This window comes from Mus caroli, unplaced genomic scaffold (genome assembly GCF_978045245.1).
Source record: "Mus caroli unplaced genomic scaffold, Mus_caroli_1 scaffold_11, whole genome shotgun sequence".
NCBI lineage: Eukaryota > Metazoa > Chordata > Mammalia > Rodentia > Muridae > Mus > Mus caroli.
This window is the reverse complement of record NW_028227266.1, coordinates 3,802,290-3,817,495: the sequence shown is the minus strand read 5'-3', so window position 1 is coordinate 3,817,495 and position 15,206 is coordinate 3,802,290. Positions and strand designations below refer to the sequence as shown.

The 15,206-nt window shown below is 38.1% G+C and overlaps 1 protein-coding gene across 3 annotated transcripts in view; it reads left to right on the top strand.

Annotated features, from left to right (window-relative positions):
• Dync2h1 (dynein cytoplasmic 2 heavy chain 1) overlaps positions 1-15,206 on the top strand; it is a 265,134-nt gene that overhangs the window by 123,937 nt on the left and 125,991 nt on the right. For 2 of the 3 annotated variants that reach the window (XM_085844392.1, XM_085844390.1), the window contains 7 exons: positions 4,803-4,889; positions 5,961-6,087; positions 6,988-7,129; positions 7,652-7,761; positions 10,514-10,534; positions 11,422-11,520; positions 14,066-14,189. In XM_085844392.1, coding sequence (XP_085700518.1) covers positions 4,803-4,889; positions 5,961-6,087; positions 6,988-7,129; positions 7,652-7,761; positions 10,514-10,534; positions 11,422-11,520; positions 14,066-14,189 — 710 coding nt within the window. The remainder of the gene's footprint in view (positions 1-4,802; positions 4,890-5,960; positions 6,088-6,987; positions 7,130-7,651; positions 7,762-10,513; positions 10,535-11,421; positions 11,521-14,065; positions 14,190-15,206) is intronic. The other variant, XM_085844391.1, reaches the window with a different exon arrangement.

Sequence of the window (15,206 nt, the reverse complement as noted above, 5' to 3'; positions counted from 1 at the left end):
GAACAACAATATGAACTAACCAGTAGTCCCCAGAGCTCGTGTCTCTAGCTGCATATGTATCAGAAGATGGCCTAGTCGGCCATCAGTGGAAAGAGAGGCCCATTGGTCTTGCAAACTTTATATGCCTCAGTACAGAGGAACGCCAGGGCCAATAAGTGAGAGTGGGTGGGGAGGGGAGAGGGAGGGGTATGGGGGACTTTGGGATAATGTTGGAAATGTAAATGAAGAAAATACCTAATTAAAATTTAAATAAAATAATACAAAAAATTTTTTAAAAAGAAAAAAAGAAAGAAAAATGGGGTACAAAGTTATACAAAGAATTCTCAACTGAGTAATCTAGAATGGCTGAGAAGCACCTGAAGAAATGTTCTAGAAGCTTCTTGTAGATTTATAAGCTTCCTTTTCTTTAGGTTAAGGACATTTTCTTCTATGGTTTTGTTGAATATGTATTCTAGGCCTTTGAGTTGGGAATAATTTCCTTCTTTTATTCGTATTCTTATTAGGTTTAGTCTTTTCACAATGTTCCAAATTTCCTAGACATGTTGTGTAATGAACTTTTTAGATTTTGCATTTTCTTTCACTAATACTTTTAATTTCTTCTATTATATCTTCTATTCCTGAGATTTTTTTCCCATCTATTGTATTCTTTTGGTGATGCTTTCTTCTATAGTTCCTTTTCTCTTCCTACATTTTCCATCTCAGGGTCGCCTCAGTTTATGTTTTCTTTATTGCTTCCATTTCCCTTTTCAGGTCTTAAAAAATTTTGTTCATATCCTTCACCTGTTTGATTTTATTTTCCTGTATTTCTTTATATATATTTGCTTCCTCTATTAATGCCTCTAGCTGTTTGAATGTGTTTCCCTATATTTCCTTAAGGGATTTATTCATGTCCTCTTTAAAGGAGTCTGTCATTCTTATAAGATTGAATTGAAAATCCTCTTCTTGTGCTTCAGTTTCATTAGAATATCCAGGGTTTGTTGAACCAGGGTAGCTGGGCTTTGGTGATGCCGTATTGCTCTGGATATTATTCATTGTGTGCTTAGGCTATCCTTTAGGCATATGGTTTCCCTGTTTTTGGCTGGATGATCCTGATAATAGCAGGACTTCTTAGGCAGAAGAAGGTAGCCGTGGGTCGGAAAATGGAGGTCAGGCTACTGGACTTTGATGTGCCTCAGGCAGACCCCACTCTGCAGGCTGTGTCTCAGTCAGATCCAATTGAGATGGTGGGCAAATCTGACTGGAGTGGGATTGGGAGAACAGGGTTCCAAGTCTTGGGGCCCTGAAGGTTTTCAAGAGGAAGCAGGATGATCTTTGGATTCCTCAAAGGTCCTCTTGACCAATGAGTGAGCCCAGAGCTAGATAAGGGGGCTTATGTGACCATGCACAACTCACCTCTGCAGGCTCTTCCAGGTAGACTAACTGGGTTGGTGGCAGATCTGACTAGGTGGTTTAGCAGGGTTCCGTTGGGGCCCCCAAAGATTTCCACAGGGAAGCAAGACATTCTTCAGGTCCCACAAAGCTCCTCCAAACCAAAGAACAAGCCCATAACTATACAGTGGAGCTCAAAGGACTGCTCATAACTCACTCCTCAGGCTGTCCCAGGGGTGGCAGGTGGGCCTGACTTGTATGCTGTTCTATTATCATATTTCAGTATTGGAGTGGCTTATAGCTAGTGATTTGATGGGCCTGTTCTATTATGTGGTCTCTGTGCTAGGAGCTTCAGTATCATCTTAGTCTTTGTTAAATGTGCAGGTATTTTTACTTCTTCCAAATGCAGAGTGAGATATGCATGGGGTGGAGGTAAAGCCTTGCAGTCTGAACTGAACCTTCAGGTGATTTCATCTACACACTGACATTCAAGAACGTATTTCTTCTACTGGTGCAGAATCTTATTTTCAGAGTGGAACCACATTTCTCCTGGCTTCCGGAGTGCAGCTTTCCTCTTGGAAAAGTAGTGCTGTTTGTTTCCCTGTGCTTTGTATGTTACTTTGTCATTCTTCTTTTTGGAAGTTTTTAGGACCATATTTACGGGGATTTGGGTGGGGTATACTCAGAGCACTAGTTGGTTTGGGAGTTATTATTTCTTCAGTAGTTTTCTTCTATGCCTGTTGCTATACTATGCTGTTCCTGTGTATACTGCGCGGCAGATCTGGGCAGTCATCACTCAAGAAACTCTGAGGCATGTTTCACTGCAGTTAGCAAGTCCCAAAGTAGTTTCCTTCCAGGGAGTTGCTATTTTCTCCCATGAAGCTCTTCCTTCCGTTTTTGATCATGTCAATTTATTTGTAAATGAACTGCCCGTTTCACAAATGCAGTAAGATTTTAATTTTATCTTCTAGGCAGGACGACATGCTTTTGAAATTATTTTTTTCTGGAGAACTTTATTTTATTTTAATTGTACTTAATTTAAGGACAATGAAATCCTTTGGTGAAGACTCCAGGAAATGCCTTTTTGTTTGTTTGTTTGTTTTTTTATCACTATTGCCCTGTAGTAAAGCTTGAGGTCAGGGATAGTGATTCACCCAGAAGTTATCTTATTGTTGAGAGTAATTTTCATTATCCTGGTTTCTTTGTACACTGAAACTAGAGAAAGTAGGGAAGAGCTTCTTGAACAGAAAACCAGTGGCTTATACTCTAAGATGAAGAATTGACAAATGGAACCTCATAAAATTTCAAAGCTTCTGTAAGGCAAAGGACACGGTTAACAGGACCAAAAGAAAGCAACCAACAGATTGGAAAAAGATCTTTATCAATCCTACATCCAATAGAGGGCTGATATCTAATATGTACAAAGAACTCAGAAGGTAGACTCCAGAGAACCAAATAACCCTATTAAAAATGGGGTACAGAGCTAAACAAAGAATTCTCAACTGAGGAATAGTGAATGGTCAAGAAGCACCTAAATGCAAATCAAAACAACCCTGAGATTCCACCTCACACCAGTCAGAATGGCTAAGATCAAAAACTCAGGTGACAGCAGATGCTGGTGAGGATGTAGAGAAAAGAGGAACTCTCCTCTGTTGTTGGTAGAATTGAAAGCTGGTACTCTAGAAGTCAGTCTGGCTGTTCCTCAAAAAATTGGATATAGTACTACTGGAAGATCCAGCAATATCACTCCTGGGAATATCCCCAGCAGATGCTCCCACATGTAATAAGGACACATGCTCCACTATGTTCACAGCAGCCTTTTTTATAATAGCCAGAAGCTGCAAAGAACCCACATGCCCTTCAAGGGAGGAATGGATACAGAAAATGTGTTACATTTACACAATGGAGTACTACTAAGCTATTAAAATCAATGAATTCATGAAATTCTTAGGCAAATGGATGGAACTAGAAAATGGAGTCCTGAGTGAGGTAACCCAATCACAAAAGAACACATATGGTATGCACTCACTGATAAGTAAATATTAGCCCAAAAGCTCAGAGTGCCCAAGATACAATTCACAGACCACATGAAGCTCAAGAAGAAGGAAGACCATAGTGTGGGTGCTTTCGTCTTTCTTAGAAGGGGTAACAAAATACTCACAGGTGGAAATATGGAGACAAAGGAAAGGCCATTCAGAGACTGCCCCACCTGAGAATCCATCCCATATATAGTCAACAAATACAGACACTATTATCAATCCCAAGAAGTGCTTGCTGACAGGAGCCTGATACAGCTGTCTCCTAAGGTTCTGCCAGAGCCTGACATATACAGAGGTGGATGTTTGCAGCCAACCATTGAACTGGTCATGGGGTCCCCAATGGAGGAGTTAGAGAAAAGATTGAAGGGGTTTGCAACCCTATAGGAAGAACAACAATATCAACCAACCAGAGCTCCCAGGGTCTAAACCACCAATCAAGGAGTACACCTGGATGAACCCATGGCTCCAGCCACATATGTAGCAGAGGATGGCCTTGTTGGGCATCAATGGGAGATGAGGCCCCTAGTCCAGTGAAGGCTTGATACCCCAGTATAGGGGAATTGGAGGGAGGGGAGGAGGGAAGAGTGGGTGGGTGGGGCACATCTTCTTAGAGAAGGGGAGAATCCATAAGGGGTTTCTGGGGGTGGGGAATTGGGAAAGGGGATAACATTTCAAATGTAAATAAATAGAATACCCAGTAAAAAAATGACTAAGCCTAAAAAAAAAGCATCATGTTTTGTATATATGCTGTTAGTGAGGCTGTCTAGAGTTGTGTGGATTGTCAGCCAGATGTGCTGAATTTTAGGTTGGTTTAAAAAAGCTTTCAGGGGAGGGATAGAGTTTGATATCTAACTCCTGAGTGCCTCCTACTAACTTTTAGACACAGACGTGTCTATAGCTTTTCTGTTACTTTCAGAGACAGTTGCTGTTCACTTTCTCCAAGTGTTTGCAATTGTGTGTATTTTATTCTGCTTCTCATAGTCACCTCTGTTTTTTTTTTTTTTGTTTGTTTTTTTTTGTTTTTTTTATTCTGGCCTATCAGTACTTATCTTCCAAATTTCCTTTTCTACACTTTTATAATTCTTTTTATCGTATATGCAGGGTGTGTGTATTTATTTCTGTGGTATCATTTTATATGATTTTGAAAGAAGATAGATGAACGTGTTTACTGTTTTCATTTAGAAATCTACAGTCACTAGTCTTAAGTTACAAATGCTGAGGAGCAGTATGCATTGTATCAAAGGATTGACTTTTATTTTGATATTGCTTCATATAGCAATGAAGAAGTTTTAAAATACTGAACTACGGTAGCTTTGTCACATATCACTCCTTAAAATGCTACTTTAATGTTGACGTCTAGCATACAATGGCATCTAACTCTGAAATATACTTTAGGAATTTGAAGAAAACTGAAGACAGAAAAAGGAAGCTAGAAGATCTTCTGAACTCTGTTGGTCAGAAAGTATCAGAACTGAAAGAAAAGTAAGTTTGGTCTGGACTGGAGGCTTCACATCCTGGTCATAACCGTGGTTTTTTCTCAGGTTGAGACTGGGAGAGAGCAGTTGAGATTCTATTCTTACTTAGCTATGTAACAGTTCATGGCTGTGGTCCTAGTACTTAGGACTTGAAGAAAGAGGATCAGGGTATAAGATTATCCTTGGCTACTCGGCTAGTTACAGGGCAGCCTGGGCTACTGAAAAACAAAACAAAGAAAACAAAAAACAAAGCCAAGATAAATAATAGTAATACCTTTCTACAATTTTTTTTCTATTCTTGTGGATACTAGGGATCAAAATCAGGGTCCTGTGCATGCTAAGAAAAACTACTAATTGTAGAAAAATATATAAAACATCATTTTAGAAATTGTGAGTTACATTTCCTTTTTGTTATAGGACTGTGGGGAAGTGATTGTGGAAGACATTCTAGCATTGACCTCTGACCTCTACATGTTCTGACCTCTACAGATGATCATAGCCGCACAACATACAGTGCACACATGCATACATCATATACTTATGCATCTAGAGACATACACAAAAGACTGCTAAAATCTGGCAGGTACACACTAACTGAGAGATAATATATAGTAGACCAGATGGTTCTGTTTTGCAGGTAGATATTTGAGAGGATTAGGCCAGGAAGTAAGCTGAGAGGAACAAAGTGGGTAAAAGATGCTCAAGAAAATTTCAAAGATAGGGTATGTTATCATCATGTAAAAAGTTCACATGCTAGCAGATAGGTTTGTGCAACTAGAATAGAAAGAAAAACTTACAAAGAATGGTTAGCCAATTCTTAGGGTTATGTGTATAGAATATGGCTGTAGAGGCTCTATTTGGTCTTTAGCATATGGAATGAAATACCGTAATGATGTTTGGATTAGATTCTACAGTTGAGTTCTACTAGAGCAGAAATGAAAGGCCTTAAGTGTATATGTTTGTGGACCTGTCTATCTTAATGATAGTATTCCATACACATATGTATGTATCAGTGTATCTCAAGGGTAAGCGAATTAAATATAATTGTTTTGTTTCTAATCATATGTTGTTTTCTTAGATTTCAGAGCAGGACTTCGGAAGCTGCCAAATTGGAAGCTGAGGTCAGCAAGGCACAGGAGACCATCAAAGCTGCAGAGGTCCTCATTAGTCAGCTAGACAGAGAGCACAGGAGATGGAACGCCCAGGTTTGTTTAAAGAAGAGTCTCAAAATACAGGAAACCTGACATGTCATACATGTATTTATTTAAACAATAGAAAGACACAAGGCAAAGTAGCCATTAGCTTATCACTGGCCTTTGTCAGACCTTCTAAAAGTAAGTGGTCACTAATTAAGTAAAGCAATCTTTTAATCTTTAAAGTGTTTACACTTTAGGAAAATCAAACTTGTTCCCTTTTGACTCACCTGTGTTGTTGCTGAGAAGGTCAGGGAGAGCAAGGATCTGATGGAATTTACCTTTAACACATTAACATTCACCATTTGTTTCTTTTTGATATATGTTTCATCATTTCAACATTGGTAACACTTTTGTTTCTTCTAAATTTTTTAAATTTCATTTTGCGGGGAACATGCATATAATAAAACATGTTTATTTATGGAAATATCTTTTCTCACAAACTTTAAAAATCTTTGACTTCTTCTGGTTGAGGTGGTTTTACTACGCTTGGCCCATGGGAAGTGGCACTATTAGGAAGTGTGATCTTGCTGGAGAAAGTGTGTCACTGAGTAGGTTGGCTTTGAAGTCTCCTAGTGCTCAGGCTATACAAAGTGTGGAAAGAGAGCCCCCCTGTGGCTGCCTTTGGGTCAAGATGTAGAATTCTCAGCTCCTCCAGTCTTATGTCTGACTGCACAATGACATATTCCCTGCCATGATGATATTGGACTAAACCTCTGAAACTAATCCAGGCCCATTTCAATGTTTGCCTTTATAAGAGTTGCCTTGGTCATGTATTTCTTTATGTTGAAACTTTGATGATTGAGTTATTAAGGTGTTAGCTACTTAAGCCAGTGCTGGGTTATTATTGTTCACATATGATGCTGTGTTTTCTTCTGAGGGAGTACACCCACACTCACTGTCTGCTTCCAGGTTGCCGAGATAGCTGAAGAGTTAGCTACCCTCCCCAAAAGAGCTCAGCTAGCGGCTGCTTTCATCACCTACCTCTCCGCTGCTCCAGAAGGCCTCAGGAAAAACTGTCTGGATGAATGGACCAAGGCAGCTGGTCTTGAGAGTGTGTATTGAAATATTTCACTATGCCAAGAATGGCCCTTCTTCTTCTGCCTCCTTTACTGCTTTTAAATGGAATTTTGTGTATGTATGTCACCAAGGATAGTATGAGTACTTCAGATTGGCCAAGTCTGTTTCATTATTATAAATTGTTTCATTATTATAAGTTTTCTACTCCTACATCCATGTTAGAAACATACCTCCTTCTGAATTATTTTTAATTTTACATGAATGTAGCTAAATATTATTTTTACATTAATTTAACATGCAAAAACGAAATGTGGGGCGAAAAATAGTGAATTTTGTGGTTTTCACAAATGATTGTGGATGTGAAACATTCTCTCAGAATTAATGAGTTAAGAGTTCTGCTCATTTTCACATTTTAGAAAGCTTTCTTTCCCCCCAGGTTTATGTTGTAATGCATAGGAATGGGTGCCAGGCCAAGGTATGCCATGGGCCTTTGGTGCCAGTCTGTCTGTCAAGTGCTGATCACTATAGTAACTGCTTGATACCTTTCACTTTTCAGAATTTGATCTCAGGCGGTTTCTCTGTACTGAAAGTGAGCAGTTGATCTGGAAAAGTGAGGGCCTTCCATCCGATGACCTTTCCATTGAGAACGCCCTTGTGATCTTACAGGTAAAGGAGAAGATTCTCAGTGGTGTTATAGTTAAAGGGCTGCAGTCATGTAAATATGCAATATCTCTTGCATGCTTCTATGTCTAAATAAAATCTTAAATATATTGGTAATTAAAGTTGATTATCTACAGTACAATATGCTTTATTTTTTTAATTTAATATAAAAGTGTAAGCTAAGATGGCCTTTTTAGATGATAGAACACTCAAAATTGAACTTTCTAGTAGTAATAGTTATATTGTAGAGAACCCTGATTCATCTCATGGTTTATTTCTTTCATAAATTTTGTATTTCACTTTAACTTACCAAACAAAGTTCTAAAATGAGAAAATAAGTTTTAGTTTACAAGTAAGAAATGAACATATGTATCTTTTGGGAACTTGTTTCATGTAGTCTGTGTTTTCTTACAGTTGAAAATACTTTCTTGGCAGCAAATGTAAAACCACATTCAAAGCTATGGCTTCAAATGCAATAGTGTAAAACTTTTGTTTTTGAGTGCTCATTTCATGTACACACTGAGTGCAGTTTGTTTCCTCTCTTGGCTCAGCCTCTCTGTCTCCCCGCCATTCCCAGGACCTCCCCACTGTGCCCCTTCTCACATTTATGCCTTTTTGTTTTCTTTTGTGATTTTATGAACAGATTGTAAGCTTTTAATGAAGTTTGGTCTTATCATTAGCTTGTACCTTTCACATTTTATACATGCTTATATGCATGTGTGTGCATTTATATAATGGAGGTCAGAAGACATGATACCTGAGTTTTCTCCCCTTCTCTTGTGTGGTCAGGCTTGGGTTGGGCACCAGTGTCTTCACCAGCTGAACTGTTCTTGTGGGCCCATATAGATTATATACTACCTTTCCTGATAAGTGATAAGAATTTATTTTTTGTCTCAATAGCTTATACTTTATAACACTATTATTTTCTTTCCTTTCTGAAACCTTTCTTCCTGAACATATTTTTCTTTTCTCTAGTTTCCTACTTACCCCTAAGTGGTGTGTGTGTGTGTATTATATAAATTTTATATAATATTTAATGTGTACATATTATATATAGTATACATATTTTATGTATATGTACTATATATACACATTAAATGATATGATCTTGGTTTGGGTTCTGTTTATTTCTTTAATTTACTGACTTCCCATTGAACAATTTCAGAGTTTGTTTTCCAATCAAAATGTATCCCTTCTTTTTCTGCCGACTTTCCTATCCATTAATCTTCTAAAAGGACCCAGATGATCCACCTGTTTAGAAATTTAATGTAGTAGTAGGTGATCACTATTTGTGTGTGACCCTGTCAGAGACCTTGAGTGTGTCATGCAGGGCAGGCCAGGCAGCTCTCCATTATAAACCCTTTCTTGTCCTCTCCATCCTCACGCTGTTTTGCATATTATTCTTGAGGGAGTATCTTAGTCAGGGTTTCTATTCCTGCACGAACATCATGGCCAAGAAGCAGTTGGGGAGGAAAGGATTTATTCACCTTACATTTTCCTCCTTGCTGTTGATCACCAAAGATGCAGGACTGGAACTCAAGAAAGTCAGGAAGCAGGAGTTGATGCAGAGGCCATGGAGGGATGTTACTTACTGGCTTGCTTCTCCTGGCTTGCTCAGCTTGCTTTCTTATAGAACCCAGGACTCCTAGCGCAGGGATGGTACCACCCACAAGGGGCCTTCCCACCCTTGATCACCAATTAGAAAATGCTTTACAAGTAGATCTCATGGAGGCATTTCCTCAGCTGAAGCTCTTTTCTCTGTGATAACTCCAGCTTGTGTCAAGTTGACACAAAACCAGCCAGTACAGGGAGGTACCATAATTTTAGCCTTGTAATTCTGGGTACAAATCTGTGACTTCTTATTACTGTCTCCTCAATTTTCAATTAGTTATTCTCTAGTCTTAATAAATGTATTTCTCAGGTATCCCTAGAAGCATCATGCTTACTTATTAGATTCTCTTCTAGTGACTTCATTTTGTATCTAATAGATTTCACATGCCAGGCAGCACCTTACCCTTTGTGTTGCATGTTTTCTTTTCTTGAGTGATACTCCCGAAATGTTAATCTATTCATTCTGTAGCTTCCATTAGTGTATGCCAATGAATTTCTACTGCCTGCAGTTTGAAACTTCCATTACTTTTAAACATGGTATATGAAGTTCTTTATGATCAGGCAGTCCTTACTAATTCTTACTTCTGTCTGTTAAATGTATGATGCATGCCCACACTTTCCTAAGCTGTTATGCCAGACTACTGAAGTTTTCTAAATAGTCAATTTTTGTATCTTCTTTTTCATTGTTGGATTATCCCCTTTACCTAGATAATCTTATCTTGGCTTCATTAGACTTGGCTTTTCCTACCCCCAACTCTGTATGTGTCCTGTGTATATTATGTGCTTCCTGATCATGCAGTTTTCTTCTTAATTGGTTATGAAGTCATTGAGGGTAAGGGAATACACCCTCCTCATTTCTGGGATCCTTGTCTGTATTTCTGTGGTTGTTACCTAGCATGGTAGGTGAATTAAATCTGTGAATGGTAGCTTACCATTTGTAATCAGCTACAATGTGTTGTGTAAAATTTAGCTGCATTTTATCATGGAACACAGAGATAAAATGTACCTTAGAAATTTTGTCTAAAGTTCTATGAAGTAGTATAAGTACAGTGAAAACCAACCTTTAGATTTGGTACACTACAGACTTTGCTTAAATGAGAAGCTTAAAAATATTATCACTTTTTTTTTTTTTTCCTGACTGCATCAGATTATTGGTTTGAAGTCATGGGTAAGAACTTTTTCAATTTTAAAAGTAATGGATTTGAAGATATGTGAGAGTTAATGGAACTGTGAGATTTTTATTACTGAATGTTAGCATAAAACCAGATCTAAACCCACAGTAGCACAGACGGCACTATTTACTAGCCACCTCACTTTGCCAGGAGTTGTTCATTTGCACAATGGAACAGTAAGAGAGACTTCTAGATACAGATGCCCGATGAGAAAGTGCAAAGTTCCTTGTCTGTAGAGAGCCTGAGAACCACAGAACAGTTGTTCTAAAAGTCCAGCATCTGTGTAGTGTCTTCACATGCTGCACTGTGTTGTGATGCCCTTCCCCTGTATGTTGCTGAAGTTACTGCTGTGTCCTTGCTGGACAGACATAGTCCAGTCTCAGTGTCACTCCACTCTTCCTTGTGCTCCCTGTGTCTAGAAATTGTGGTGGTGGTGGTGGTAAGTAGGAAACATTTGTTCACTCTTCAAAAGAGTTACTAGATAATGATGATTAACAAATATGGGTAATACATATTTCATGTTTATATGTTGCCTCTTTGTATTTGCTTAGTTAGTGCTATTAGAAGGCAGCATCCCTGGTTTAGAATTTACCAGTGTGAGATATACTATGTAAGTGAGCTCCTAGTTCTTTAGATCCTGATGGATAGCTTATTCACTTTTCCTTTAAGGAAATTTATAGAGTATGTTCACTTCATTGCAATTGGATTTTATCTATGTGGCTTTTGATGCAGATAAAAGCTGCACCTTCTCTTCCATCTTGTGTTTTATGAGTTTTATAAAGACTCAGAAAATCTTATTTTGTAATTGTTTTATAATTTTTAGAAGTTTTTTGTATTTAAATTAAAATCTACCATTATCTTAAAAGAATTTTTTTCCCACTAGAGTCGAGTATGCCCATTTCTGATAGATCCATCTTCTCAGGCAACAGAGTGGTTAAAGACACATCTGAAGGACTCACATTTGGAAGTTATTAACCAACAGGTATGCACTTCCAATCATTTAGTTCCTGACTTTGGATAAAACCTACAGTGAATACAGGTTGAAATCTATAATGAGAAGTTATATGCAGAATGAGCTACCTGCAGAGTTGGTTGTGGGGATCCAAGAAGAAGAGTAATTTTCCTGGATTCAAGTCTGTCATTTCTAGCACAGGGGCAAGCACATTTTTGGTGCTAGTGACTCATTGGAGTCGTGGGAGTTTTAACAGTGAGTGTTCTTATAGGAGATTATGGAAACAGATGCTTACGGTATGCCATATGAAATTGCAGACTTAAGCTTAGTTTGGACAATAAAAAAGTCATCTTATCTGCCAAGAACTAGCCTCTGCTTGGAGAGGAAGGGTGTTTGGGAGTAGTAAAAGATGGTTAGGGGGTTTTCAGAGGGGAAATGAGGAAAGGGGATAACATTTGAAATGTAAATAAAGAAGGACTAAGTCAGTTGTGGATACAAGATGACAGCTCTGTGTTCAGCTTAGATGACTGTCCAGATAGATGTAGACAGCTCAGCTCTTGCAGACCAAAGCCCAGTCTTTTTTATTTACATATCAATTCAATCATTACCCCAGGTTCCCTTTAGATTATACCATAAATCAGCATTTTATGACCTTAGCCCCTTGCTTCTTAGGAAAAGACAACAAATACCTTTTTTGTTTGTTTGTTTGTTTGTTTGTTTTGTTTTGTTTTTTAACAGAGCAAATGATTTCAGAAATCTGCCTGCCTTTGTAAGCACAGACAATTAGCTAGCTAAATGGGAACCTCACTCTGAAATTACCATTCCCGACACATTTGCACCTAAACTTGCTCTTTCCTAGGCTGACCTTGAAGTCAGAAATCTGCCTGCCTTTCTATCTTTCTGGAAAGCTGGCTCCTTAGAGCAGCTGCCTTTGTTCTTTTAGGTCTGTGAAGTCCCTCATACAATTCATATTGCATCCTTATATTTTGTATAGTTGAAAAATTATATATATAATTTTATGTTTGAACTCATGTTTTCAGAGTTCTTTCTCACAGCCTTAAGGGCTTTCCTGAAGGTTTACCATTTTACTGAGAAACATAGACACACCCTCACCTCCTGGACTGAAGGAGTCCTTAACCTTGGCAGGGAGAACATTCCCCAAGAATCTTGACAGGAAGAACCTCCCTAAAGGACAAACCTGAAGCAAATATGTACACTCTTTATACAAACAAGCCTTACACCTAACAACTGTCAACACTCATGGAGGTCTACACACTGCTGGCCCTTCTCCAGAGACAGGAGGGTGTCACACTGTCCCTTGTATGGCAGACATATAGAACTCTACACTGATCTTATAGTTACTCCTCTTTCATTTCCTATTGCAGATAGAGGTTGGGATTTTTATCTTTGTAGCAATTTGTAAGTAGAAACTTGGCAGGAAACATTTGTAATTTAGCGGACATGAAAACTTACTGTTCAGTTGGTACAGGATTGTTTCCAGGTATGTATGATAAGAATGTTGTAGAGAAATGCTTTCCACAAAGCTGATGAGGGTTGCCAAGATCTATCAGATTTATGAAGGTACTGCACAAATTCAGAGGCTGATCATAGCTTGTGAGCACATTGAAAAGTATAAAAATTAACAGAAATTACTATTGAACAGTGCTTCACCCTCATATAACTAAGCTCAAAGCACTGTTGCTAATTCAGGGGAAAAGGACTTTACTGTCTGTCTTCCCAAGAAAGTGAGATAAAAGATGAATGTCTTGAGTCTAATGGATTCCCACAGTGGAGGGTATCTCTATTGAGCTCCATGATGACCCTTTCTAGATAGGTTTGGTTTGGGGAATGAGTGGTCCTTAGCCCTGAATTGTGTTAATTTGCTCTTTGATCACTTAAGATGGAGAAATACCCTGGAGTTTTAATGCTCATTCAAGTGACAGGAAAGGTAGCTTGTCAAGAAAGAACTCAGGATTCTAAAATAAACACTGAGAAATGTGGTAAATTGGACCCATTAGACTGCGAAGTAACAACATGTCTGTGCTAAATTGTTAATTTTATAATTTTGATTATATTTGTTTTACAGAAAAGAGTAAAAAGTTTATACTCATATACTCCCACTATAAAAATAAAAATTTTCTGGAAAATCTTAATACTGAATCAGCATTTTATTTGTCTTGTTTAAAATAATGAAATAAAGCTAACCTTAACTTTAAAAAAAGAAAAAGAAATGTTTTCTACATTATTTTTATAATTCACACTGGACTGGACACTTACCAGTTTTGTAGGAAAAGAAGAAGAGATTGTGTTATTTGAAATTTTTGTCACAATATTTTTTAAAGCATTATTTTTCTTATGTGTCTACTTAAAATTTGAAAACTTTAAAATATTCAACTAAAACAATGTATTACTAAATATTCGATAACTGGAAAATACCATGAATAATTTCAATTAGTACTATAGATAATATACTTTTAAGACTTCAAATAATTTGTTAGTATCTTTATTCATTGTTGATAAGGACCTTCATAAACATTGAGATATGGATGTGTGTGCTTTTCTTTTATTACCACAGGACAGTAACTTTATCACAGCTCTTGAGTTGGCAGTACGTTTTGGGAAAACCCTCATCATACAAGAGATGGATGGGGTAGAGCCCGTTCTTTATCCGCTGCTGAGACGAGATCTGGTTGCTCAAGGTAAATGTTTGAGTGTCTTGAGTTTACCAGCTTTTAAAACTTGTAAAGAGAAGAAACCAGACACAAGTTTGTAAGAGTCTCTTCTGGTGGAGCCACATAAGGCATGCTGAATTGCCTCAGGCACATGGTAAAGGGCTTGGGGGACAGAAGAAAAGTTTCAGAGCACACACACTGTGATCATCTGTTGTCCTTGATGTTGTGCCAGCATATGTGATTGTCCTCAGAGAAGCTCTGGAGAGACTCAGTAGTTTTCACGCAGTAACTATGTAACCATGCACTTTCTGACCATAGTTAAAAAGAAGCAGGTGCTTAGCACACTGGTTACATGTGCAAACAGTTTGAGTACCACTAGCTACTCTTCCCAGTGAACCTGGGAACCCTGAGAATATTTCTGAAGCCCACAGTCGCAGATGCTGCTTAGAGACTACTTTTGCAGGTAGACCTTTATGAAGATGTCTGTGAACAAGCATTAAGCCAGTTTTGTTTCTTTTCTTTTCTTTTCTTTTCTTTTCTTTTCTTTTCTTTTCTTTTCTTTTCTTTTCTTTTAGGTTTTTGGAGTTTTTTGTTTTTGTTTCTGGTGAGTGTGTGTGTGTGTGTGTGTGCACGCGTGCATGTGATCTCTCGCTGAACTTGTAGTTCATGAATACTGCTAAAAAGGCTGGGTGGGCAGCTTTAGGGATCTGCTTTAGTGTCCCTGCTTCCCTAGTGTTAGGATTATAGGTGCATGCTGCCATGCCTATCTTTTTATGTGGCTTCTGGAAATTCTTACATGGCAAGCAGTTTACTGACTGAGGTAACTTGCCTGCCCAGCCTACCCCTAACCCCAGGTCCAGATTTGTGAGATTAGAATGTTGTACATTGAAACTTGAAGAATGTCTGTGTGCAAAGTATATACATATATATATTATTGCAGATACATACATAGGCAAATGCCACCCACATAACCACAATGTTTACATGGATAATTATTTCCTCTGGTTTCCTGTGACTGCACTGTGTTAAATCACAGTAGTTGAT